The sequence below is a fragment of the Maniola hyperantus genome, chromosome 12, assembly GCF_902806685.2.
Source record: "Maniola hyperantus chromosome 12, iAphHyp1.2, whole genome shotgun sequence".
NCBI lineage: Eukaryota > Metazoa > Arthropoda > Insecta > Lepidoptera > Nymphalidae > Maniola > Maniola hyperantus.
In genome coordinates this window covers 5,785,968-5,810,636 of record NC_048547.1, presented here as the reverse complement: position 1 = coordinate 5,810,636, position 24,669 = coordinate 5,785,968, and the positions used below count along the sequence as shown (strand labels likewise).

At 38.3% G+C, this 24,669-nt stretch overlaps 3 protein-coding genes across 4 annotated transcripts; 1 reads left to right on the top strand and 2 right to left on the bottom strand.

The window, feature by feature from the left end:
* Positions 1-682: 682 nt before the first annotated feature.
* LOC138403069 (homeobox protein engrailed-2b-like) lies at positions 683-10,032 on the top strand. Its single transcript, XM_069502071.1, has 3 exons — positions 683-1,233; positions 2,122-2,235; positions 8,348-10,032. Exons 1-3 carry the CDS (start codon positions 780-782, stop codon positions 8,716-8,718), a joined length of 939 nt encoding a protein of 312 aa, XP_069358172.1. The 5' UTR covers positions 683-779; the 3' UTR covers positions 8,719-10,032.
* Positions 10,033-11,248: 1,216 nt separating this feature from the next.
* Positions 11,249-16,611, bottom strand: LOC117987198 (uncharacterized). Of its 2 annotated transcripts, none has more exons than XM_034974154.2 (6): positions 16,252-16,611; positions 15,147-15,344; positions 14,347-14,531; positions 13,451-13,653; positions 12,450-12,700; positions 11,249-11,627 (listed from the first exon to the last, which is right to left on the bottom strand). In XM_034974154.2, exons 1-6 carry the CDS (start codon positions 16,485-16,487, stop codon positions 11,516-11,518), a joined length of 1,185 nt encoding a protein of 394 aa, XP_034830045.1. In that variant the 5' UTR covers positions 16,488-16,611; the 3' UTR covers positions 11,249-11,515. The 2 variants fall into 2 exon arrangements, with proteins under 2 accessions (XP_034830045.1, XP_069358161.1); XM_069502060.1 differs by lacking the exon at positions 16,252-16,611 and adding an exon at positions 15,974-16,014.
* Positions 16,612-18,936: 2,325 nt separating this feature from the next.
* On the bottom strand, positions 18,937-24,165 carry LOC117987258 (striatin-interacting protein 1-like). Its single transcript, XM_034974217.2, has one exon. The coding sequence runs from the start codon at positions 23,988-23,990 to the stop codon at positions 21,531-21,533; it is 2,460 nt and encodes an 819-aa protein (XP_034830108.1). The 5' UTR covers positions 23,991-24,165; the 3' UTR covers positions 18,937-21,530.
* Positions 24,166-24,669: the final 504 nt, after the last annotated feature.

Sequence of the window (24,669 nt, the reverse complement as noted above, 5' to 3'; positions counted from 1 at the left end):
ACCAGAATGAACTTAGTTTTTTTCCAGGCAATAATTTTAATAGGTAAGCTATTTTGCACTATACGAAAATCACCATTCCGTCGTTCTAGGTAAGGTATACTTAATCCAAGAAGAGGTTCCAGATCATCAACTCTTCCTCAACAAGCAGAAAATTAAATGAAAGCAGTACTTCTCATTAATCGATGCATGATCATTAAACACCTAATACAAACATATTTAAACACCTAGGTAATACCTATTCATCGAAAAACTGTTCTGAAGTAAGTACCTACACGTAAAAGGATTATAAAATTAAAACACAATCTTTATTCCGATTTCGTAATCATCCATCATCCATCATACCTGATAAAATTGATGACACACAAATAATAGTCCAGCAATATTCCCCCTGCAGATCTCATCATAAGCTTTTAGGGATCTTTTGTGCGGTAAAAAGCTCTCATATAACTTGTTATCAAATAAAAGAAAGGTGTGAATTTTCACAGGCGGTTCGCTAGGCCCCACCTCTTAAGATGGCGTTATCCCCTCCACGAGATAATCAGCCAGTAGCATAACAGAATCTCAACCGAGTGATACCTACAGCTTCCGCGACTCTCCACCTATTTTAAAAACCAATTATCATCTTCCCACATCAACATAGAACAGTATCTCTAGTATGTTTCGAGGTTTCGGTGTTACCACATTAACAGCTTCGTGATATAATAAATTATATCATATTATTACCCAAATAAATAATTATTGTAGTTCACGTAATAATATGATAACGGGTTGAGTAAATAATGAATTCAATTGACGATATATCGAGCACGTGCGAAAACGATACCGGATCGTCATTTCGTAATAAACATTTAATCAGTGCAAATCGGAGAGAAAATCTGGAATACAACTCTGAATCAGAATCTGAGTTTGATAGTGAAAATGAAACAATTGACGTGATTTGTGAAAACAGCGACCATAAGGACAATGCCAAACTTATGTTAAGGTCAAATCCACCCGATAATATTTATTCGTTTAATAGTAAAAGTTTATATACAAACAAAATGACAGTGAAAACAAAGGATAGTTGTAAAAGTGATCAAATTATGTGCGTTGACAATATTACAAATAGTATCATAAACGATAGAGGCAAAAACTTTCTCATTGATAGTATTTTAGGCAACAATAGCAACAATCCGCAAACTAAGGCAATAGGGGATGACAGTGAAGAGTTAGAAGCTGGTGATGAGCATAATGGTATGGATGAAAATGCTTATTGTCATTTAAAAATATGTTTATCTGCAGGTCTGTATCATTGGATCACAAATAGCGTAATTACTAGATGCTGACGCAATTTCGTTCGCGTGGATTTCGGTACCTATTTTAAAAATTCCGTGGAAACAATTCAATTTCAATTTATTTATTAAATCGGACAACAATTGATCCATTATGTGTTAGTAACAATAAATACTTAATAACTATGTTAATACTTAAACACTAAGGAGTTAGTAACAAAATACTTAATCACTATGTTAGTACTTAATAACTAAAAGGGATTTAGTCCTCTGCACGAGTTTCCCCATCAGAGGACTATCCATTTTGCCCGCTATCATGCGCAGGATCCCGTTGCTGCTTCCTCGGACTCTGGACAACAGTGATGCTGACTGACGGTGAAACGTGGGAACTCTTCATTTTTCTGGGACCAAATGATGTAATGACGTAATAAAAAGTAGATCTAAGCTATATCTGTACCCAGTAAAGATGCTCGCAACTTCGTCTAGGTGGATGTAAGGTTTTTCACATATAGGAAGTCAAGTAGTTTCAAGAGTAGTTTATGTCGTTTCCCAGCTGTACCAAATTTCATCAGAGTGGGTTAAACGCATGGACCGCAAAAAGCTAGCAGACAGATAGACAGACGAGTGCAGGAGCTTATGCTTAGCTTACGCGTGGACTACACAAATTTCAACCCGCTGTTTTACCCCTTTAGGGGTTAATTTTTTTTTTAAATCCTACTTAGCGAATGCCTACGTCATAATAGCTATCTGTATGACAAATTCCAGCCAGATTCATCCAGTGGTTTGAGCTGTGCGTTGATAGATCAGTCATAGACTCTAGATCCAGGATAAATTCTTTTTTTCTCCGCAGTATCATCGACTTCGAACTGTGCAGAGCTCAACGCGTTGAATGGCGCAGAGCTACTGGCGGGGCATGCCTACGCGCATTGGCTTGCTACGCAGCAACCCGTGTCTACATTTTATGGTAAGTTGATGGTACCCGAACCTTAACGTTCGTAACAAGTACAGGTAAACAAGTATAATAGAGTTTTGAAGCTGAAGCAGCGACGGGCAAGGCACACAGTAATTCAAAGAATCGATAGACGTTAGGGTCACAAGGGGTAATTCCTGGAATGGTGACTTCGCACCGGAAAGATCCTGGAGGGTTGTTAGACCTCCCACTAGGTGGACAGACAACATCAAACGAGTCGCAGGGAACCGCTTCAGGGGACCGTGGCGTGTGGAAATCCCTACAAGATACTTACGTCCAGCAGTGATGGCAACGATAGAAGTAAAGCTCATCAAATAATAATCCACATCTCCATTTTACGGTGAGTTTGCTAGGTCTCCATCTTCTCTACCTTTTGGTTTTGGCTTGTTAGTCAGCAACCCACGTTCACGTTTTATGGTAAGTTCTAATATCTATAACCCACTCGAACGTCTATCTCATAGTCGTCCTTCTTTTGGTCTATTCTAAGTATTGTTTTTACTAAAGTAACTAAATAGACCGTAGGGTAGGATCCATAAGAATTGCTAAAGGGGCTAGTTAAACAGAAATAGGCTTCTATTTAGTTAGTAGTAAAATATTGTAGTTAAGTAGTAGAAATTGAATAATTTTGTTTATCACCTAAAATATTGAGTGATACAGATTCTATTTTTAATTTGTATAATTTACACTAGCTGATCCTATCGGTGCTCGGGTGGAATTTAGAAAATCAGCGTGGGGGTGGAATTTCCAACAATCCTGAAACCCAAATACTAATTTTCATGGAAATAATTGGAAAAATGACGGACTTTCATGCAAACTTCGAAAATGGTGAAATGCATATTTTTATTTTTAACCGAAAGCCTAAATACTAATTAATAAATTTTCATCGATGTAACTTTAAAAATGTTGGACTTTCATACATAAACTTCCATCCCCTAACCCACTCAGGCGTTGAGCTTCCACAAACCCTTTCTTAGTGGGTGCCTACGTTATAAAACGAACCTACTGTTAAAATTTCATGTTACTAATCCCAGTGGTTTAGGCTGTGCGTCGATAGATCAGTCTGTCAGTCAGGACAGGTTTTTTTATAGATTTACATAGAGATTGAAAACCGCCGGCCTACGGACGGCCAGTCGGCCATGCCCATAGCCGCCGGCTTCAACTTACGCCTCGAGTATGCCTAAATAAGAACATTTACCTCTATGAGCCCTACAAATATCTAACCGATTTATGAGTATAATGAAATAACCCACAAGGTTAGGTTAGTCACCTATAGTCCGTGACAGGTTGAGATGACAATCGGGGTATGAGGCGGAGGGTAATCATTCATCCAAGGATGCCCCGAACAACCGCACGTTACTTGCGCTCACCCGCTGCACCGGTTAGCGCAGGGGCTGTGCTGCCTCTCCAATTGCCCTTTCAACCTGTCGCGTAACCTTCTCTTACAGCACAAGGGTTGAGCCACAGAGTAGTTGAGCCGTGAAAGGTAACAAATAGACCGACATACTTTCACGGTTAAAATTAATATTAGTTGTTTTTAAGATCACTGAGATTAGGTACCACTAAGTATTAGAGAAACGAGCTTACATAGCGTGACAACGCTCGGGTGCAATTCTTCACACGCACATTGCAAGCTTGCACGCAATCATCCCCCTGCCCTGTGATGAATAATAATTGTATTTGGTAATTCATTTAAGGGATAACACTTGTTGGGATTCCTTTTAGAAATAGAAGTAGTTCACTCTGATAAAAGGATAAACTTGCAAATTGCTTTCGTACCTTTAAGTGAAAGTCGTCCAGTTTGTTTCCAACCTGTGTGTAGAATTAATTCATACGAGTTTACGACGTAGGTACCTATAATTTTTTTTTAAATATTACAATAAAACTTAAAGCAAGCCTTATCTAATTACTGTACAAATCATGCCCGCGTGGAATGGTGCGAAGAATACTGGCTGCATTCCCGCGCTGGACGGCCCGGCTGATCCTTTGCGCAAAAAATGAGCCTACCCTTCAGTCACCAAATGAGGTGAAATATGTCGCAATTTTTTTAAGACTAAGATTCCATGGCCCCAGGGTCTCCACGGCAAAAGGATATGACATCATATAGGCGTTTAATTGCTTCTTTTGGTGACTGACGGGCTGGCTATTTTTTGCGCAAAGACTCAGCTTAGCTCTGCAGCGCGGAAAATGTACCTAGTATTTTTGCACCACGTGGCACGTGGGTATGGTTTGTAAAGCTAGCTAAGCTAGTAAAGCTAGATAAGGCTAGCTTTAAGTTTTATTGTAACATTTCCAAAAAGCTGAAACTTTCTAGTCAATCCTCAGGAATACCGGGACTCTTAGTCAAAAGCGAAACCTTCGACTTCTGTCCATCAAAATTATTGATCTATCCTAGAGCTCAGAGGAGTGCCTAAATTCTTAGATCAAAACCCTAAATCAATTTTACTAATTCAGCTTTGGATAGGTCCATAACTATAACTAGATGATGCCCGCGCTTTCCTTGGGAACTCTCTGATTTTCCGTGACAAAAAGTAGCCTATGTCACTCTCCAGGTCATGATCTCTTGAACTATAATCATTCAAAAATCACGCCGATCGATCCGTTGCTCCGTTCCGGCGTGATTAAAGTACAAACTAACAAACAAACACACTTTCGCATTTATATGGGTAGTGATGTAGTTAGGAAGCTACCTACTTACATTGAGCATTAAGCTATTTCAACTAGGGTAACTATTTCTTGGGTAAGCAGTGCTTTTATGCCTCTATGAGCTGCACGCCACAGTGATTCTGTATTATGTTTCTTGAATCACTTCTGTCGCTTTCCTACTGTTTACACAATTTTTCTTCATTATGAGATACAATATCCCACGAACGTAGGCTCCATGAACATGTTAACGTCGAGGCTATCCAGCTCCTCGACAACACAGACCTCATACGTAGACTTAAAAGGACTAAGCCTTTTGAGCTAGTGTAGTTATAGTGAAAGTGTAGTGCTAGTGCAAATCAAAGATCACATGAACAAAGTGTCTTTCAATAAGGTATCTTAACTATAAACTAAGCTAAGTCAATGGACCGATTCTTAGGTATAAGTACGTTTATAAGTTTGGGTTAATATAAATGCTTACTTATTAGCCTCTATCATAGATTGTAATGGTAGTAAAGTACTGGTGTCAGTACTTTACGACAAAAAAAAATGAGATATACATTTTTGTTACAAAACTTATAAAATATGTTGTCCTCTTATGTGCCTAAACGTGCTAGTTTGTCAACTATTTTGTCACATTCGTCCGCTCGGAATTTCGGTGGCTATAAAATTAGTGTGTTATGTCATGTGTGATGTGTCACATCCGAGAACAAGCAGGGAGTCTATCTTTATGTGTAGCTTCACGGACGCATGAAATGTTACAGGTATTTCTACTCGTATTATATTACAAGCTGTGATAGCCTAGTGGTTAGGACGTCCGCCTTCTAATCGGAGGTCGGGGGTTCGATCCCGGGCACGCACCTCTAACTTTTCAGAGTTATGTGCGTTTTTATTAATTAAATATCACTTGCGTTAACGGTGAAGGAAAACATCGTGAGGAAACCTGGGCATGCCTGAGAGTTCTCCATAATGTTCTCAAAGGTGTGTGAAGTCTACCAATCCGCACATGGCCAGCGTGGTAGACTATGGCCAAAACTCTTCTCACTCTGAGAGGAGACCATGTGATGGGTTGATCATGATGATGATGAATATTTTTTATTCGGTCAGCCCGCGATCTCACCAAAGATAGAAGTCATTCCTTAGCAGAACCTATTCTATGTTTTTATTCGTGGCACTGGATCCAGTTAGTTAATTGCCTCAGCTTGCTGGATCTAATACCTCCCTGTTACTGTACCTAAACCTCTTCTGTTATCCCCATTTCCTTTTTTCTCCTAATTTAGTTTCACATCGCAAGCTGTGGCAATCACTAAGTGGGTCTATTTCTATCTTTTTGTGTAGTTGCAAGTTTATTATTTGTAACCTGTTGATTGTCCTTTTGAATAAAAAATAAAGTGTACCGATACTAATACTATTATGGTTTCTATAAGTCTGAGCTTGTAACGGTTGTATCGGCCAAGTGGTTTCTGCTTAAGTAATTTACACAAACAAATTACTTAACAGACAAAATAATAAATTATAACCTGCAGAGAATATTTAATAAGCGTTAAATATTTCCATGATCGAAATTGCGCTAACGTGAAAAATTGTCGTCACTAATATGTAAAGCAAACAGGGTATAGATGGCGTTCTGTTTAGTGCGACAGGTCTGAGGGCACATTCGTCGAATTGTCGCCGCTCGCCAGCCGACGGTGGTCGCGACTTCACACCGAAGTGTCGGCAAACAGCTGCCGCGACGTTAATTACTAACAAAGCTGGCGTGTTTACACCCCGCTTTAGCAACTTGTGCTGTTGGAAGTATGTATATCGAGAAAAGATGATACACGAAAAGTTTTATGATGATATCTTTAATTTTTGGGGATAAAAAGTAGCCTACGTCACTCTCGTCTTTAACTATACCCATGCAAAACTTACGTCGTACGTTGGGTGTTTTGTAACAAACAAACACACTTTCGCGTTTATAATATGGGTACCACAGACAACTACAAAGTGATCCTATAAGGGTTCCGTTTTTCCTTTTGAGGTACGGAACCCTAAAAATTAAAGTGTTATTTATTGTACGATGATGCAGACCCATCGTGTGCGAGCCCGACTCGCACTTGACCGATTTTTATCACTTTTTAATGTGGTTTCGTGAAGTCGAACAGCCGATGGGTTTCCGTGTGGATTTTCTTCCTCCAAATAAATATACTTACTTAGTACCCAATTTGCAGTTTTGAATAGACAGTTTTTTCAAAAGATTGGTTAAGTAATATTTCTATAAGCAATTGCACATTAAAATGAGCTCCACCTTAATCGCTTACGTAAAACGTTAGCGATCTGTTAGCGAGACCATCACACGGCATACACCCGCGACAATGCTGTGTTGACACACGAGAATCGAGATGTCGAACTGCGCAGGCGCAACTCAAACACCCTGATTGTGTTTATAGCCACTTAACGAGAGGCTGCGACAATTCCGATTAGTACTTGAGAAAAAATTCACCGTTTGTTTGTTTTTAGTGAGAGCAGCTACTTTGTAAATTTGGGCGTGTTTTACTAGTGGTCACTTTTATTTAGTTTGAGAAATCAGCATTATATTTATGACTAGTGACCCGTTTCGGCTTTGCAGGGGTGCAATTTAATAATGTAGATTTTCTAAAAAAATATATTTCATACAAACGTTGTTCCGACATTTAGGTACAGTACGAACACAATAACAAAATCAGCCAAATCGGTCGAGCCGTTCACCAGTGATGATCTTTCATACAATTAATTTTAATAAAATAAGTAGATTATTTATCAGTATTCAGTACCCATATTATAAATAAATTAATAAATAAAAATCTTTTTTATTCGAATAAACTTTTACAAGTACTTACGAATAGTCAGATGCATCTACCACTGGTTCGGAATGCCTTTCAATGTGAAAGTGTGTTTGTTTTTATGGTATGTCCTTCAATCTCGTCAAAACAGAGCAACGGATCGACGTGATTTTTTGCATGGGTATAGGTAAAGACCTGGAGAGTGACATAGGCTACTTTTTATTCCGGAAAATCAAAGAGTTCCCACGGGATTTTTAAAAATCTAAATCCACGCGTACGAAGTCGCTGGCATCAGCTAGTCATCAATAATTCAAGCATAGCTAAAGCTAAGCTAGCATAAGCTATAGATCAGAATACCTAATTTTATGTCGAAGTTGCTACTTTACTACCGGATCACATCTAAACTAAAATATCCGCCTTACCTTAACAAAAATATTTGATCCACTTACTTACAACTACGGTAACTTGTAAAATATGGTTCTAAAACATTGTCAAACCCTTTTTGCTTCTAAAAGTTAGCGTAGCTGCCTTTAAATCCCTGATTAACAATTAACTTTTTTTACTGAGATAGGGATTTTAACAAATATTGACGTTTTAACTTTTAACCAGCCTTTCTTCGGTCGACGCTCAGCTACCCTGTTCTAATGTACAATTTTTTTTCACAGATGACAAAAACAGTAGACGGTCAAGAAGATCAGGTCCTGAAAGGAAGCCTCGTCAAGCGTACAGCGCTAAGCAACTCGAGAGGCTCGAATCTGAATTCAAACTAGACAAATATCTAAGCGTATCGAAAAGAATGGAACTCTCTAAAGCGTTGGGACTCACTGAAGTACAAATCAAGACCTGGTTCCAGAATCGGAGGACAAAGTGGAAGAAACAACTAACGTCACGTATAAAAATTGCTCAACGTCAAGGATTATTTTCCGGTCATATCTTCGGACACGCACCCCAAACTTATTCCCTTCTAAATCCATACGCGTACGCGCCACTTAGTTGTGTTTTCACCCCTGTAACAATACCGTCGTCACCTCCTTAAGTCATAAAATTATTACTAAAGTGTATCCATTCTAATATTACAAATGTGAAAGTGTGTCTGTCAGTCTGTTAGCTTTTCACGGCCGATCCGTTTAACGATTTCTGATTTTGACGTAATTTGCTAAAGAGATAGCTTTATCCCGGAAAATCAAAGAGTTCCCATGGGAATTTAAAAATCGAAACTAACGCAGCACGAAGTCGCGGGCATCGCCTAGTCATTAATAATTGTAAGCTGTAAATTAAATGATACATAAATATGTAAGTAGTACCAGCTGATGCCCGCGACCACAGAAGATGCCGCGACTTAGTACCTACGCGTGGATTTAGGTTTCTAAAAATCCTGTGGGAACTCTTTGGTTTTCCGGGATGAAAATTATACTGTTATGTGAATCATACAGTTGTACCAACCTATCCAATACTGTTGGTAACATTTTTACAGCTGTACCTACGGAACATGCCATGCTTGTCCGATTTGTAACATTTATGCGGCATTAACTATTTTAATTACAACGCTAAATGTACACACGCTTGCTGTAACTCGCTACTTTTGTCACTGCGGCTGTCGTGTCGACACGATCTCACAAACCAACCCACAGCCACAGGTGACACTGTATCTATAGGTATGGGGAAATGTGATTTGCTTGATTTGAACGTGTAAATACTGTTTTATTAACTACTACATCCGTTTACGAGCGTTTAGGTAGGTATAAGTCCCGCAAATTGCTATTGCGCGGGAACCATGTCTCATTAACATCGAAATGACGTCTTTTTGACAAGCCGATATAAAAATATACCATCAGCTCGAAATTTAAGTTTAGTGCTGACGTCACTAAAATGGCGGCCACGCGTATTAGCAATTTGTTGGGCTTATACAACAGTTTTCAACCGACCAAAATTGAAATTTCTTATTGGGATTGATATAGGTACCAATAACTATACAGCTCGAGCAATACTTTGTAGATGAAAAAGTGACGAGGAACGAGAAAAAAGCGACGATTTGTTGGGGTTGCTGATCGGATTTACATTATATAGGTATCTACCTGCCTACCCTTCTATAATACCATAATTAAATAGATGTAAATACCTCATCTAGATAAGTAGCTTCTATAAAGAATTTCATAGATATATAGAAACGTAATAATATGAGACCTTGGATGTATGAAACATATCAATACGTTAAGTATTAAGTATTTACTTTCAATAAATATAACTAATAAGCACAATAAGTATTAACAAAATGTTTTAAATTGATTATACATTGTAAAAACACACAAGCTAAGTTTTTAATTTAATAAAAATATTATACCTACCTACCTAAGTCGAAAAAATACTATTTAGATATATTTATTATGTAAGTATATGTACTTATAAAAATATGCGCTAAAGATAGAATATCTATATAGATATAGAAAGAAACTGTAACAAAAATGAAAATATACGAAATGTACAAATCCTACCTTTCTTATTTCTATTCTCCGTCTAGGTACCACACAAAATATTTTACAGTTTAAAAAGGGATAAAATAAATCGTGCGGAAAACAAATAAGTTGGTGACTGCTGATGGGATATATTAATAAATATTATGCTGCGAAAAATTAACATATCTGGCAAAAATCTATGGAGTACAAGAAATAAGTAAAATGAGCTAATAAAAGTGAGAAATAATTATTAATCTAATCTTGTATGTAGGTAATTAAAATTTTATGCGATTGAATTTAAAACTAAAGCGTGCGAAAAAAATACTAAGTAAATAACTGCATAACCGGTTTGAGTTAATCAAAAAAATACCTTTTGGGATACTTTTTGTGCTGCGGCAATAATATTGTAATTTATCGAAATAGTTTTTTGTAATTTTTTTCAATTTTAGGATATTATTCTTTTGAAAATAGCAGAAAAACTAGTGCATTAAAATGATGTTCACGAAAAAATAATTTAATAAACCACATATAGATGGTGCAGTCATTAACTTCCAGTGTTCTACATGAAACTGTTAGGTATACCTTATACGATTGTACGGAACCCTTCATGTGCAAGTCCGACTCGCACTTGACCGGTTTTACCGGTTAAATATTAGTAATTGCATCTTACTTTCGGTAAATAAATGTAATTATCCTTTCTATATTTGCCAAAACAGTACGCGACAGGTCGAGATAGCAATCGGGGTGCGGACGCCCCGTATACCCACACAGCCCCCGCGCTAACTAAGTGCGGGATGCGCGGGTGACGTACGGGTGTGCGAGGCGTCCATCCATCTCGACCTGTCGCGAACTATAGTTAGGTTAGATTGGATTAGAACGTAAACGTTCTATTGGGTAATATTTCTAACTTAGTTTAAATGTAGCGATAGCTTGATGTGCTGTTACACCACTTAGTTATTCCATAACCTTGTTTCAGTTATTTTTGTGAACCCTTGGTTCATTGCCCAACATAGTATTTGAAACATTATCGTTTCAGTTATAAAGGCAGTACTCTAGAAATAAAATAATGCGACATTTTGAATATTAAAATGTATGCTATAAAATTGTCGTAAAAATAGATTTTTTGCATAATAATTCTAACACTGATTCAGTAGCAAATTTGTATTTTCAAATAACAGTTTTCAGCATTTGTATTCGCCCTCAAGTTTTCGCACATTTCAGTATTTCAGTACTTATTTCAAAATCAGTTTTCTTGAAACCTAAAATTTTAATTTATGTTCACTCGTTTAAATACACGTGCACTTTAAAAATAAAGTCGACCTATCATAATATACATATCTACTACTATTACATTAGATAATGAGTACGAGTGATCGTCAATTAAATGCATTGTTTTTTAGGATATATTTCGTTGCAATCCGCATCGCCGAGCCCCAGCGCAGCCGCGCGCAATGCACCGAGCACTCCGCCTCGAGTCCATGCTACACCGGCACTGCAAAAATACAGATTTTCCGTAAAAGTAAAAAATCTTTAAAAAACAAGCTAATAGCTAACCTAACTGAACTGGAGTGGTAATGGGAGGTCGGGGATTCGATCCTGGGCACGCACCTCTAACATTTCGGAGTTATACGTGCGTTTTAAGCAATGAAATATTACTTGCTTTAATGGTGAAGGAAATCATCGTGAGGCAACCTGGATGCCTGAGAGTTCTCCATATAATGTCTCAATAGTGTCAAAGTCTGCCAATCCGCAATGGGCCAAAGAAAGACTAGTGTGAAAAACTATGGCCTAAACCCTTCTCATTCTGAGGTGCCCGTGCTTAGTGCTGGGTTGGCGAGGGGTTGATGGCTAACTGATCTGCCAATAGCCAACTATTAAATTGGATTTGCCAATAACTTTTTGTTTTGTAAAGGTGGTGGCAGATTATTCCAATGGTTACTAATTAACTCAAGAATAATTTTAGTAGATTTCTTATACAAAAACTGTCCAAACCAAACATTTAGTTATTGCCCTTGACGAAATCGTGCTTAAAAAAGTAAGGAGCGCATTCACTCTTGCTTTGAAGGTATTTTTAAGTTATACCTACGTGGCACGTTAAACCGGAAGGGCATCCTAATTCTCACATCTTAACAGTTCCTTAGCACACTTATTCCTCAGCCGATTGAAATGTGCCCTCTTGTACGAAAATTACTTCAAATGAAGTATTGAAATGTCAAAGCTGATTTCTAGATCTAGCCATTATTTCATTTTTACTTCCAGGTGAACTACTTGCAGTGATGGCTTGTCTACAATCATAAGTAAACTTCATACTTACTGCCACAAAGGTAGCCAATATTTGTTGCTATCGCCAATGTTTCTTGCATGCTTATTCCCCTGGCATAAAGTACGGTACAGGCATTCCAAGGGTTGAGGTTTGATAGCCATCAACGCGTGACGAGCGAGACTGTTGAGGGTAGAAATAGATCGGCGACGCGGTTCAGCTTCTCTCCTAATTCGGAATACGTCGTCCACGTTGACTGTGTCAGTGTTGTCTACTACTTGCATTACTTGTGTCGGTTGTTGGTTCTGTAATCACGACCAAAGTTACCAAAATCCATCCATACTTAGTACTTGGTACGTATTTTCTCATACCTGGATATGGAAACGTACCTACGTAAGAAACTACATACTTACTATATAAGAAATACGGAGGTTGTATTTCACGGATCAGTACAATTCACAGAAATCAGAATTTAGAGTTCTATGCCATATTCTATGGCACGATTCTACGTAGCACAAATCCGCACAAAACTGTGGTAAGAGGTTGTTATAATACTATAGAAATACCTACCTAGTATGATTTTTTATTCATATAAACTTTTACAAGTATGTAAATACTTTTGAATCGACAAACGCATCTACCATGGTTTGGGATCCCCTTCCATACAGTAAGAAACTTGGCGGTTGCTATTTTCAAAGGTACTAAGTATATTCCGCGACAGGTCGAGAAGGCAATCAGGGTATGAGGCAGGGGGACGTCCCGCACACCCGCACGTCACCCGCGCTTGCCTGCACCGGGTTAGCGCGGGGTCTGTGGGGCTGTGCGGGGCGTCCTACCCCGATTGCCATGTCGACTTTCGAGTAGGTACCTACCTAATTTTCTGGTGTTTTTTGCTTTACTGACCTACACTACCACTAGTAATTTTATTGAACTCGAATACTTAAAAAGTACAAAAAAAAACTTTAAAATTACTAGTAGGTACCTATTTTACATAAAGAAAATCTGGACATCCTAAAAAGTATTAAAGTACCTTTTGAAATTATAATAAAACATACCATTGTTATGCACATAAGTACTTGCAGTATAAACATGCCGAAAGACAAGAAAGCGATCCCAGTGAGAGAAATATCGAAGAGATCAGCAATGCCCAGGCCATGGGACTCCCGCTCCACGGCGTAGTCCTCGTGGATGTCATGAGAGGAGGGGTGTTGGTACAGCGGTGGTGGAGGCGGTGGCACGTTGTACTCGTAACCACCACCTAAGAAAAATTACGTGCATGAGTAAAATTGTACATATAAGCCCCGCAAATTGCTAATGCGCGTGGTCGCCAATTTAGTGACGTCAGCACTAGACTAAAGTTTCGAATTGATACATAGTATATTTTTACTTACATTACATATACGTCGAATGACGTCATTGCGATATTAATGAGACATGGTTCCAGCGCAATAGCAATTTGCGGGACTTATAACACACAATATGTACATATTGTGTGTACAGTACGCGGCAGAAAGTAATGTACATCTACCTTTAGAAGGAGATGGTGGACTTGTAGAGCATTGTCGGTGTCGTTGAGACCGACAAAACGTCATATAGATATGAGTGACAGAGACAACGCTCTACAAAACCGAAATGTCATTCTAAAGGTCGATGTACATTACTTTCTGCCGCGTACTGTAGATATTTAAACGTTTTTGCCCAACGTTTCTGATACGACCCGCTTAAAGTTTGGAACACCCTTTCGGCGTCCGTGTTCCCTGCCACGTACTGTTTATTATTTGCCTAAACATTTTCAGTCATTCAATTATTGATTGCCGATATTTGATGGGGAAAGGCCACCCGTCAAGTTAGCTTGCCATTTGGTGGTAAGTCTGGGCTTAGAAAAATAATAATCTGAAGAAGTAGGTACTTACATGCAAAACTGTCAGGTAAGTACCCTACTCTTACTTACCATGTTTAGAAACATCATACATAAGCCCATCGGAGTCTCCAAGCGTCATTTCAACACCTTCTACCACTTCGTATCCCTCTCTGGTTTGTGGACGATCCATCGAGGGCTCTATCTGTGTAGTGTTGTAAGGTGGTGGATTTAAAGACACGTTGTAATGCCGGTATACATCGTTCAGAGCCATCACCCTGAAAGATGATGGCACAGCTTATAAAAAGTTATGAGCAATGATAAAACGCACGTTAGCAACGCAGCGTGACAGCAACTCGTCAACAGCCCTGGAAGTTGCAGTAACATAAAGTCATACCTACTGCGATTAAAGATAGAGTGCACAATATCATGTTTCTTTGACATTGACTTCAATAGAAACCAAGTAAACCACCACCAACAGGGATTTAGGGACAGAAAGTAACGTCAGACGCATTGAATTTTGTATGTATGTAAAATCTAAAAGTGCATCCACACCGCGGTTACTTACTTTTTGCAGAGCAAACATTTCCTATGTTCCTAACGACCAATTACAGAAAAAGTTCCTCAATGTTCAAGTTCATATCAGTATCACGTTGCAAAGCATTACTCAACGAAAAGTAACTTCGGTGTGGATGCATCTTTAGACCAGTCTCGCTCACTTATAATGCCAATAATGCGCGCTGTCCAGCCAGTGAGTTGCATTTCACCGCAGTGCGAGCGTTTTTTCGTTACCTACACTTTTTACGCGTACCTAAGGTCTCTATCCCAAACATCCGTTGAGACTTGAGAAGCTTTACTTCAAAAGTCGTAAGTAAGAAAGAAAACAGACTTACTTAGCCAACCATTCTTGATAGTTCATCGAACCGGGGTCGTACATGAAGTTGCTTCGTACATCCTGAGAGCGGCGGGCAATTATATTGTTTCCACTGTCGTGCGGCTTACCGACCCGATTATTTAGCACACTTTTGCCCATTTCATTCAGTATCTGTTCTGCGAGGTAGTTCCTACACTGATATTCGTTCATCATTTTTCTAAAAACGAATCAACATGATTAAGCCATCGCCGGATCATCTCAGAATGTGAGCCCACATTCTTTGGTCATTGTCTACCAAGTACCACGTTGGCGAAGTGTAGATTGGCAAACTTCAGACAGCTTTGGGAACATCATGGAAAAATCTCAGGCATGCAGGTGTCCTCACGATGTTTTCCTTCACCTTAACGGTGATATGTAATTCCTCAAAAGACCCATGTCTCTAAAAAGTTACAGGTGCCCGGGATCGAACCCCCGACCTCCAATCAGGAGGCGGACGTCCTAACCACTAGAGTATCAAAGCGCTAAACCAACACTAGGCATATTGTAAATCACAGCGGTCGCTGCCGCTAACGCTACTACGTGGCATGGACATGCTCCTCCTGCCGATCCTCTACCGCTGCGACTGCTACATCAAGTTAAAAGTCGTGGCCAGGCAGAGCGTGAAACCTAATAGACGTGTGGAATGTGGATGGTTGTTTCGCGCCGTTTACGAGCTGTTCACGGGCTTTCACGCCGCGATTTGCCTATAACATAACTAGCAGTTGCCCGCGACTTCGTCCGCGTAAAATTTCTGGTTTCTCATGAGATCAGAAATTTTCCTGCAAAGGCCAACTCACTAAGTCTCACCTTAAGGCACGGAACCCAGAATACGTAAATTCCAATTCATATCCTTCCAACCCCCATTTTACCCCTTTAGGTGGTTTATTTTCGTTAAAAAAATCTTAGCTGGCAACTTCTCCCTAGAAAAAACCTAACAATATTTAAAACTTTTCTGTAGAAACTTTTTCCCCCTATTTTACCACTTTATTTTAAAAAATGACATAACGGAACGAAATAAATAAATAGCAAGACATTATTATATCCAGATACCTTGCCCTCCTTTTGGGCTTGAAATTTTTACCTACCTGTGAAAATTGAGGGTAGACAACGCCGCGTCAATCGATCCATTAACGGACGACATTTGTTTGCTCGTTGAGGTATCGCTTACATTCTGTTTGTTGTCTTCGTCGATCATAAAAAACGTCGGCATGAGGTCCGTGCGCAGAATATCATTTATGTTTAATTCATCATCAAACGCTTTTGTAGAAACTTTTAACACTTTCAAAACTAATATCCATGTCACGACGGATTTATACGACATTTTGCGACAGTATTGTTGAAGAGATGCGGTGAAAATGGCATCAAAGTTGAACTTGCAAGTTAAATGGGAACATTACACGGGTTATAGAGCAGAAAATTCTTCAGCATTCAGATTGTATCACAGTTCTAACTGTTAACGTACTTACCTACCTAAGAGTAGGTGCAGTTAACATGGTGTTGAAAAATAATAATAAGTACCTACTTGTTTTTTTACATATAGGTATATAATTGAAAGGTTTTATTCAAGGTATATATAACGCGTGAAATTTTACTTCTCACGCGCCATTTTAACTTTATCTGTCAAATTTCATGTCAAAAGTGCGATTTTAGTCCTTATTTTAAATGTGAACCCGTCTCGTACCCTTACTTTTTACATGACAGTTAACCCATGCAGTTAAAATGGCGCATGAGGAGTCATTTTGTACGGACTATACTTGGTACTATTTAAATTTATTAGATACTTATTAAATAGGTAGTTATTAGGTAAGTAGTAAATTGGTATCTACCTCTGCCTCAATTTCTATGGAGCTATAAATTTAAATCACCCACCAGTGATTGTAATTGTAAATAAAATTGCACCCTTGCAGCTCTTAAGTGCCCCCATAGGGCCGAAAGAGGATCCGTTATTCATTATAATACACGATATTACAAATGTTTTGATGTCATCGCCGCGACGTTTGACATGAGAACAAACCCAGCTTGCCCCTTGCTCGTGAGTCGTGCTATTCAAAATCCATCCACTGGAACGAAAAATAGAGCAAATTATCCTTTTTTTTAGGGTTCTGTACCTCAAAAGGAAAAACAGAACCCTTATAGCATCACTTTGTTGTCTGTCTGTCTGTCAAGAAACCTACAGGGTAGGTACTTCTCGTTGACTTAGAATCATGAAATTTGGCAGGCAGGTAGGTAGGTCTTACAGCTAGGTTACAGTTAGGTCTTAAATCTGGAAACCGTGAATTTAGGGTTACATCACACAAAAAAACCGGCCAAGTGCGAGTCAGGCTCGCGCAACGAGGGTTCCGTAGGTACTACAGACGTATTTTTCGACATTTTGCACGATAACTCATAAACTATGATGCATAAAAATCTGTTTTAGAATGCACAGGTGAAGGAAGACCTTGACATACCTACCTAATTATCTTATTTCGAAAATTGAAAATACGAATTATTAGTTCATGACCACAATTTAATTTTTTTGTGTAATGTAACCATAAATACACGGTTTTCAGATTTTTCCCTTTATGTCTGCTATAAGACCTAGGTACCTACCTACCTGCCAAATTTCATGATTCTAAGTCGACGGGAAGTACCCTGTAGGTTTCTTGACAGAACAACAGACAGACAATAAAATGATCCTATAAGGGTTCCGTTTTTCCTTTTGAGGTACGGAACCCTAAAAAAATTGTGGTTATGAATTAATAATAATTAGTATTTTCAATTTTCGAAGATAGATATAACTAGGTATACCAAGTGGGGTATCATAATATGAAACGGCTTTACCTGTTCATTCTAAACAGATTTTTTTTATTTTATGCATCATTGTTTTTGAATTATCGTGCAAAATGTCGAAAAATACGAGTGCAGTACGGAACCCTCGGTGCGCGAGCCTGACTCGCACTTGGCCGGTTTTTTATTATTATTAAGTATCATCATCAGCCTATCGCCGGCCCACTACTGAGCACGGGACTCCTCTCAGAATTAAAAGAAATTGGCCATAGTCCATCCGCAGCGCGCTGGCCAAGTGCGGATTAGCAGACTTCAAACACCTTTGATGGGGAACATTATGGAGAGTTCTCAGGCATGCAGGTTTCCTCACGAAGTTCCCTTCACCGTTAAAGCAAGTGATATTTATCTAATTAGGTACTTAAAACACGTAACTCTGAAAAGTTAGAGGTGCGTGCCCGGGATCGAACCCCCGAGTAGGAGGCGGATGTCTTAACCACTAGCCGCTTTCGCAACTTAGTAAAAATAATAAGTAGGTACAAGCAAATCTATCAACTTGTTTTTGTTTTGACCTATCGAAATAAATATACATAAAACGAAAAGATGACTGACTGACCTATCAACGCACATCTCAAACTACTGGACAGATTAGTCTGAAATTTGGCACAGGATGATGTAGACATCCGTTAAAGATTTTTGAAAGTTCAACCCCTAAAGGGGTAAAATGGGGATTTAAAATTTGTATAGTCCACGCGGACGAATAAGCTAGTTTATTTATAAGTTTAGTGGAATGGGTGTGAAATTGAAACATTACAATCTAACATTAACAGATTTTTTAAACCTTCATTACCTGCTATCTCCCAAAGCCACCATGATCACAACTGAAGGTCTGGCACGCGCTGGCTCTTAGTCCATATTATTTTGCCTATGAAATAGGTAAGCATAGGTAGGTATTATAGGTTGACTACCGGAAGTGAATTTATGAAGAAAAAGCGGTTGTACTTTAAAACTCTTTAATTTAAGGTAAGTTGTTACAATTTTTTTAATTTAAATTTTTATTAAATTTAAATTTAGCTGTAAGTTGTTACAATACAATAAAATGTAGACGTATACCTAATTTACATTTTAAGCTAACGCCTTTTATGCATTTCATACGAATTCATAGTTAGGTTTTTAAAAATCTTGCACAACTTGTTTTTATTTCATTCTCATATTTTTATCGATTGACTAACTATATTAATTTGATCCATCATTCCCAAGTTTTATTTCATTTAACTTTACATTTGATTTTATTTGTCATGACTTTATGAGGTTCTATAATAATTAAAATCATGTAGGTAGGCACCTACGTGACACCTACATATGAAATAAGAATGCCCTAATGTAAGTTTTCAAACTAAAGAACGCGACGTGACCACCTGAGAGCGTCAAAAGTATGAGCCGAGTGAATTATGTAGAATGAGTATAGTCGAAATCACGACCTTTGCTCCTTTACACTATGGCTGCTCTTCTATTATACCTACAATAGGCAAAACAAGTATCTAGTCCTATGCTGGCCACAAACGATTCAAGTTTGTACCGGACTTGAAACGGCGTCCAGCAAACTTGACGGTAAACATGATCGTGTATGGCCAGCGTTAAAATTATTAATAGGTACACGAGCCTAGCTGAAATTTATGTATGTACAATGCATTGCGTAGTCGCCTATTGTTTCAATTGGCACCTACAAAATGACACATCTATCTACTTCTACTACGACAAAACTAGAAATTACACTAAGGTCTTAATTTTAAATATCATTGTGTCAATACATAGGGAAAATATAATGAGTTAATACTATATCTGGGCCATAATTTTACCAGAATGCAACATAATATAAACAAATATTAAAATTATAGCCGAAGACACGAACACGTATCTAATATTCTGGCCTAATCTTCTAGATACAGTATCTAACGTTCGGGCCAGTGGCACATCAGGCGGATATAAAGCGTAAACTTAGAACGTCAGTAACAGGTAAAAAGTCAGGGTATCACGGAGGTATAAATACAGATTTGCAATCCGTTATTACTTTTTTAGATCGTCACAGCCCAATATGCAACCGGTCCTATATGTTTTCACCCTACATTTTGCTACAGGGTTGTTTGTATAAAACGCCAAAATACCGCCGCTATATGACATGAAGCATTCGGCCGCTATACCTAAGTGCATCTTAGATGCACGATGAACATTTGCTAACAATGAATTCAAATACTTGGGTGTTGCACGCACCCAAATTAGAGCGAAACTAGCAGGACGCGCAGAGCGCCACGCCAGACTGGTGCACAAATCGTCATCTATACTTACTAGTTATATAGGTACCTATAAATGCGAGCCTGTATCTGTCTGTATATCGGCGTCTGTACCCTTTTCAGGGCCGATGGGCCCTAAAAAGGGTACAGACCCTTTGGTCAAAATCGGTTAAGTGGATGCACTTAACCGATTTTGACCAAATTTGGTAGGTAGGTAGGTACAGAGATAACTTGCATCAGGGAAATGGACTTTTTATTCTGGAAAATCGGTTTCCACAGGATTTTTAAAAATCTTAATTCAGCAACGTCTCATAATATAACTACGATCGTATTCAGAGTTCTGGCGCGTCACAACACAAAACTAGCTACCTACCGTCACGTCACAATATCATTGTTCAAAATGCCTGACATCATAAGTATAAAGTTCAAAGCAATAACATGCAAATATTTAATCCTTTTTTTACATGGGATAAAAATGCAAAATACTAATAACTACCTAATGTATACTACTAAAATCGATACATATAAACATAAATGTGGGGATATTTTAATCCATTAAAAAAATCATGGATTAAAATATTAACCTATTTCAATAAATTTCATCAGTTTAAAAATCTTTAACATCTATGTACTAAGATACAAATTAAACTAAAATATTAAAAAGTATAAATATTTGATAAATACATCTTTTTAGATGATTCTGTGTCACAAACTGTACAAAAATGTTGCTTGTTAAGACCATAAAGTTAGTGACTAAAACAATAAAATTTTCAGTCCAAAAATGTCCAGTTGGTTTCAGGTAAAGTGAGCTCAAAGTAGTAGGTATATTTTATGTGGGTAAGTGTTTACTTGATATCGAAATTATTGTATAGGTACTCTAGGACATTCAAATGAAATATTTATCTATCTATTTGGTTTGTAAAAAGCGAGGCGAGGGTCTCTTTATTACCTCACAATTGTTTCGTCAGTTAAGCTTTGGTTTTGAACCAAGGCATTCCGAACCAGTGGTAGATGCATTTGATGCTTCAAAAAAAGTTTAATTAAATAAAAATATTTTAGATTTAGATTTAGATTTTTACCTACCATGTATGAAAGAAGTACCTAAGTGCAGACAGATCCCTTGTCATCTAAAGCGGCTTACCTGCTACCAACTGTAACTCAAATGATAAAATATGGTATTATGATAGTAAAACTTTAAAAAACCTTATACAACAATACATAAATTTAAAAAAAATCTTGTTTAACTTGATTTCAAGTATATTATTTCAAAGACAAAATGTTCATTAAATTATAACACATCATCTTTAACTTCATGCAGAAAGTAAAACATCCCAATTAATTTCATTGTTATATACCTCTTGCTCCAGCCACAATTCATAGTTTATTTTGAATTCCTCATCGAGTTCTAAATTAGTGTCTAGTACACTATTAATATCTGTATCAACTGGTGTCAGTTCACCGTCATGATCCACCCCAGAGCCATATCTCCTTTGATTGAAACGATCAACGCTGACTCTCAATGCACACTCTTCGTCTTGAAAATCCCAAGGTCGAGCATCCACTTCATTTCCAAAAGCCCAATCGTCATTTAACCTGTGACGGACTTTGGAGTATATAGCACTAATAGTTTTCATGTTCGTTTTCCTCCATTGTCGTCCCAAATATTTTGTCTGCATCTTGAGCAATTTCAAGACATAGAACTGCATTAAGGCATGTCTCACTTTTAGTGTACGTTTCAAAATTGGAGCACTTTTAAATACAACCAGCATCATGATTCTGGCATTCTTCCACTTTGTCAATTTATTTAAAATCCTTAAAAGATTTATACATGAAAAGACATTTCTCCAAGAATATGGAACTGATGTGTCTCCTATGTCCAAACATTCTTTGGTAAGCTCGGGTTGTTCACCAATGACACAAGCTGGGAAGTCACAAATTGGTATTGAGTTTTTAGCTCCAATATAAGACAAAATGTTCTGATTGAAAAACTTCAGCACTAAAGGCATGCAGTTGGCAAATACAAGGTGCTGAGACATGAATTCGAATTGGTACACATGATTTAATTTAAAATGTTTTAACAATAACAATAGTATGGCTGTGACTGCTTTAACAATAATTTCTTTATGCCTGTTCACATCCAATCCAAGTTTTAATGATTGAAGCACAGTCATGGGCATTTCCTCAGGCAGCACGTCAGCCATTATGTTCATCGAGTAAGTCTTTGCTGTGGATGTGGGTGTGGCAGCTAGAAGGATTTTGAGGAGGGCTATCATATACTGGGGAAGATTGGGTAACATTGCTTTGTACAGAATTTCTGCCTCAGTCTCTTCCACTTCTCCTTCACCTCTGGTTAAAGGGCTTCTAGCAATTTCATATTCTCTTTCTGCTTGGACTTCGGCAAGACTTGTATACATATGCTTCTTCAATATCTCTATACCCTCATGAATAGGTTGGGGTAAGCCAGCGATGGTCTGTCTGTCACCAGGAAGAGAGAATCCCACAAACTTTATCCTTACATTGTCTAAAAACATGTCTATATCTTTTTGACGAACCTTAGATCTCCAGGGCAGGCTTCTGGGTAGTGGTGGAGGTGGAGGAGGACTATCAAAACGTTTGATATACATGTAATATGGACAATTGGGATTTGTGTTGGCGTTTTGAATATTATCAGATGACATAGACTGGAACTCCATTGAGTAATCCTCAGATCCGTTGCCAGTTTCTTCCTTGTCAACAAAAATTTGCTCATCAGATTCATCTAAGGATGTTTGTTTCATGAATGTCTGTCTACGGAGCGCACGTTCATTCTCCTTTAATTTTCTCTGACCAGGGTTTTGATTCTCTATCATGTCTGCCGCACTGGGAGGAGGGGAGCTTGAACGCATGCTCTTTATAATTTCAAGAGTATCTTCAGTAACAGGTGGTAAACCATATTTCTCACGAAGCCTAGCTTTTCGCTCCTTCAACTGTTTTGAGCCGCCCAAATACACAAGCAATATCTTCCAAAGAAGCAACAACACTTTCTTCATAGGAAAATGTGGAGTAGTACCTGCACACAGTTGAGTTACCATCCCTAGCAGTTTTACTGGCAACATTTCCTCACCAAACGGTGCTCCTATTTCTTCCTTGAATGTTTTCACAAGATGTAAATACTCTGAATCTGGATTATCTTTTTCTGTTCTCATATGTTCTGTTATGAGATACAAAACAGAAAGAATGACTCGTAGATTAGTAGAGTCTGCAAGCGATTCAGCTAGTTTCCGAGAGGCTACTGCAGCATTACTTCTCACTATTTCGAGATTTAACAATTCGACGAAAGCTGCAAAGGTTCCCATATCATACAAAGTCATTATATTAAGACGAGCCCAGCTTGCTTGCTCTGCGTCCGACTGCATCTCAGCCCAGCAGCCTTGCGCTAAGTACAGTATACACCTCGTCGCCCGCATTCGAATTTCGCTCACAGCAACATCCAGATGCTCCAAGAGCTTCATGATGACGGTGCGGTGTTGTTTGTATGTCAGTCTCTGCCAGCTGGGTGGGTAATTGAATTCTTCCATGATTTCCTCGAAGGCTTTCACGTTATACTGAAATTCCGGATGTTCAGTGTAGCTGTACAATTCAGCTATCTCATTTGCTTGAGTATCGCAGTCGTCATAAACGAAATCAAGCTCCGGACTTTCCATGTCGACACAGTCACCTTCTTCCATAGGTCGACGTACGTCGGGCATTTTTGTGCCTCCGCGGCGACCATTGCCATTAGTTCCCATCATAGTGTACACTTTATTGAAATGTATATATTTATTACATTTTGTGGCAGAAACAGCTCCAAATTACAAATAATATATTGCTTTTCGTAGCAGTTTCTGACCTTTTAGACTTTGCTTTTTGATTATTTATTATCACTTCGTTTATTATACACCCCAGTCCCCACTATATATTATAATACTCTTTGGTCCCCACGAGTAAATGTGTTCTGTGGTCCCCACAGAGCCCACAGAGTACATTGAATCCTTTTGAATCATATTCAATCATAGAGTATTCAATGTACTCTGTGCATTAAATATAGGGGCCAGTCCACAGACCAATTGGGCCAGTCCCCAAGCCAATTTTTTTTTAAATTTATTTTACGGCCCTGGATAACAGTTCTTTAAGGCCTCCTCAAGCCCAATACACACTGAAACCACAGCACAGAACACTAACCACAGGAAATGGTTTTTTAACTGGTTTTACGGCTTTGGGTTCTAGCTTCTAGCCTTTTTTTAAACATAGAGAAATGGGGGTTTTTTTAACTGGTTCTTTTACGGCTCTGGATTCTATAGAGAAATGGAAGAGACTGGTCTGTGTTGGAACGAGGTTGGAACGAGCACACACGTTGGAGCTTGGTTGGATTGTTCACAGAGTATGTACATTGTGTAGATAGAAAAATAGGTAGATTTAAGTACTGTGTAA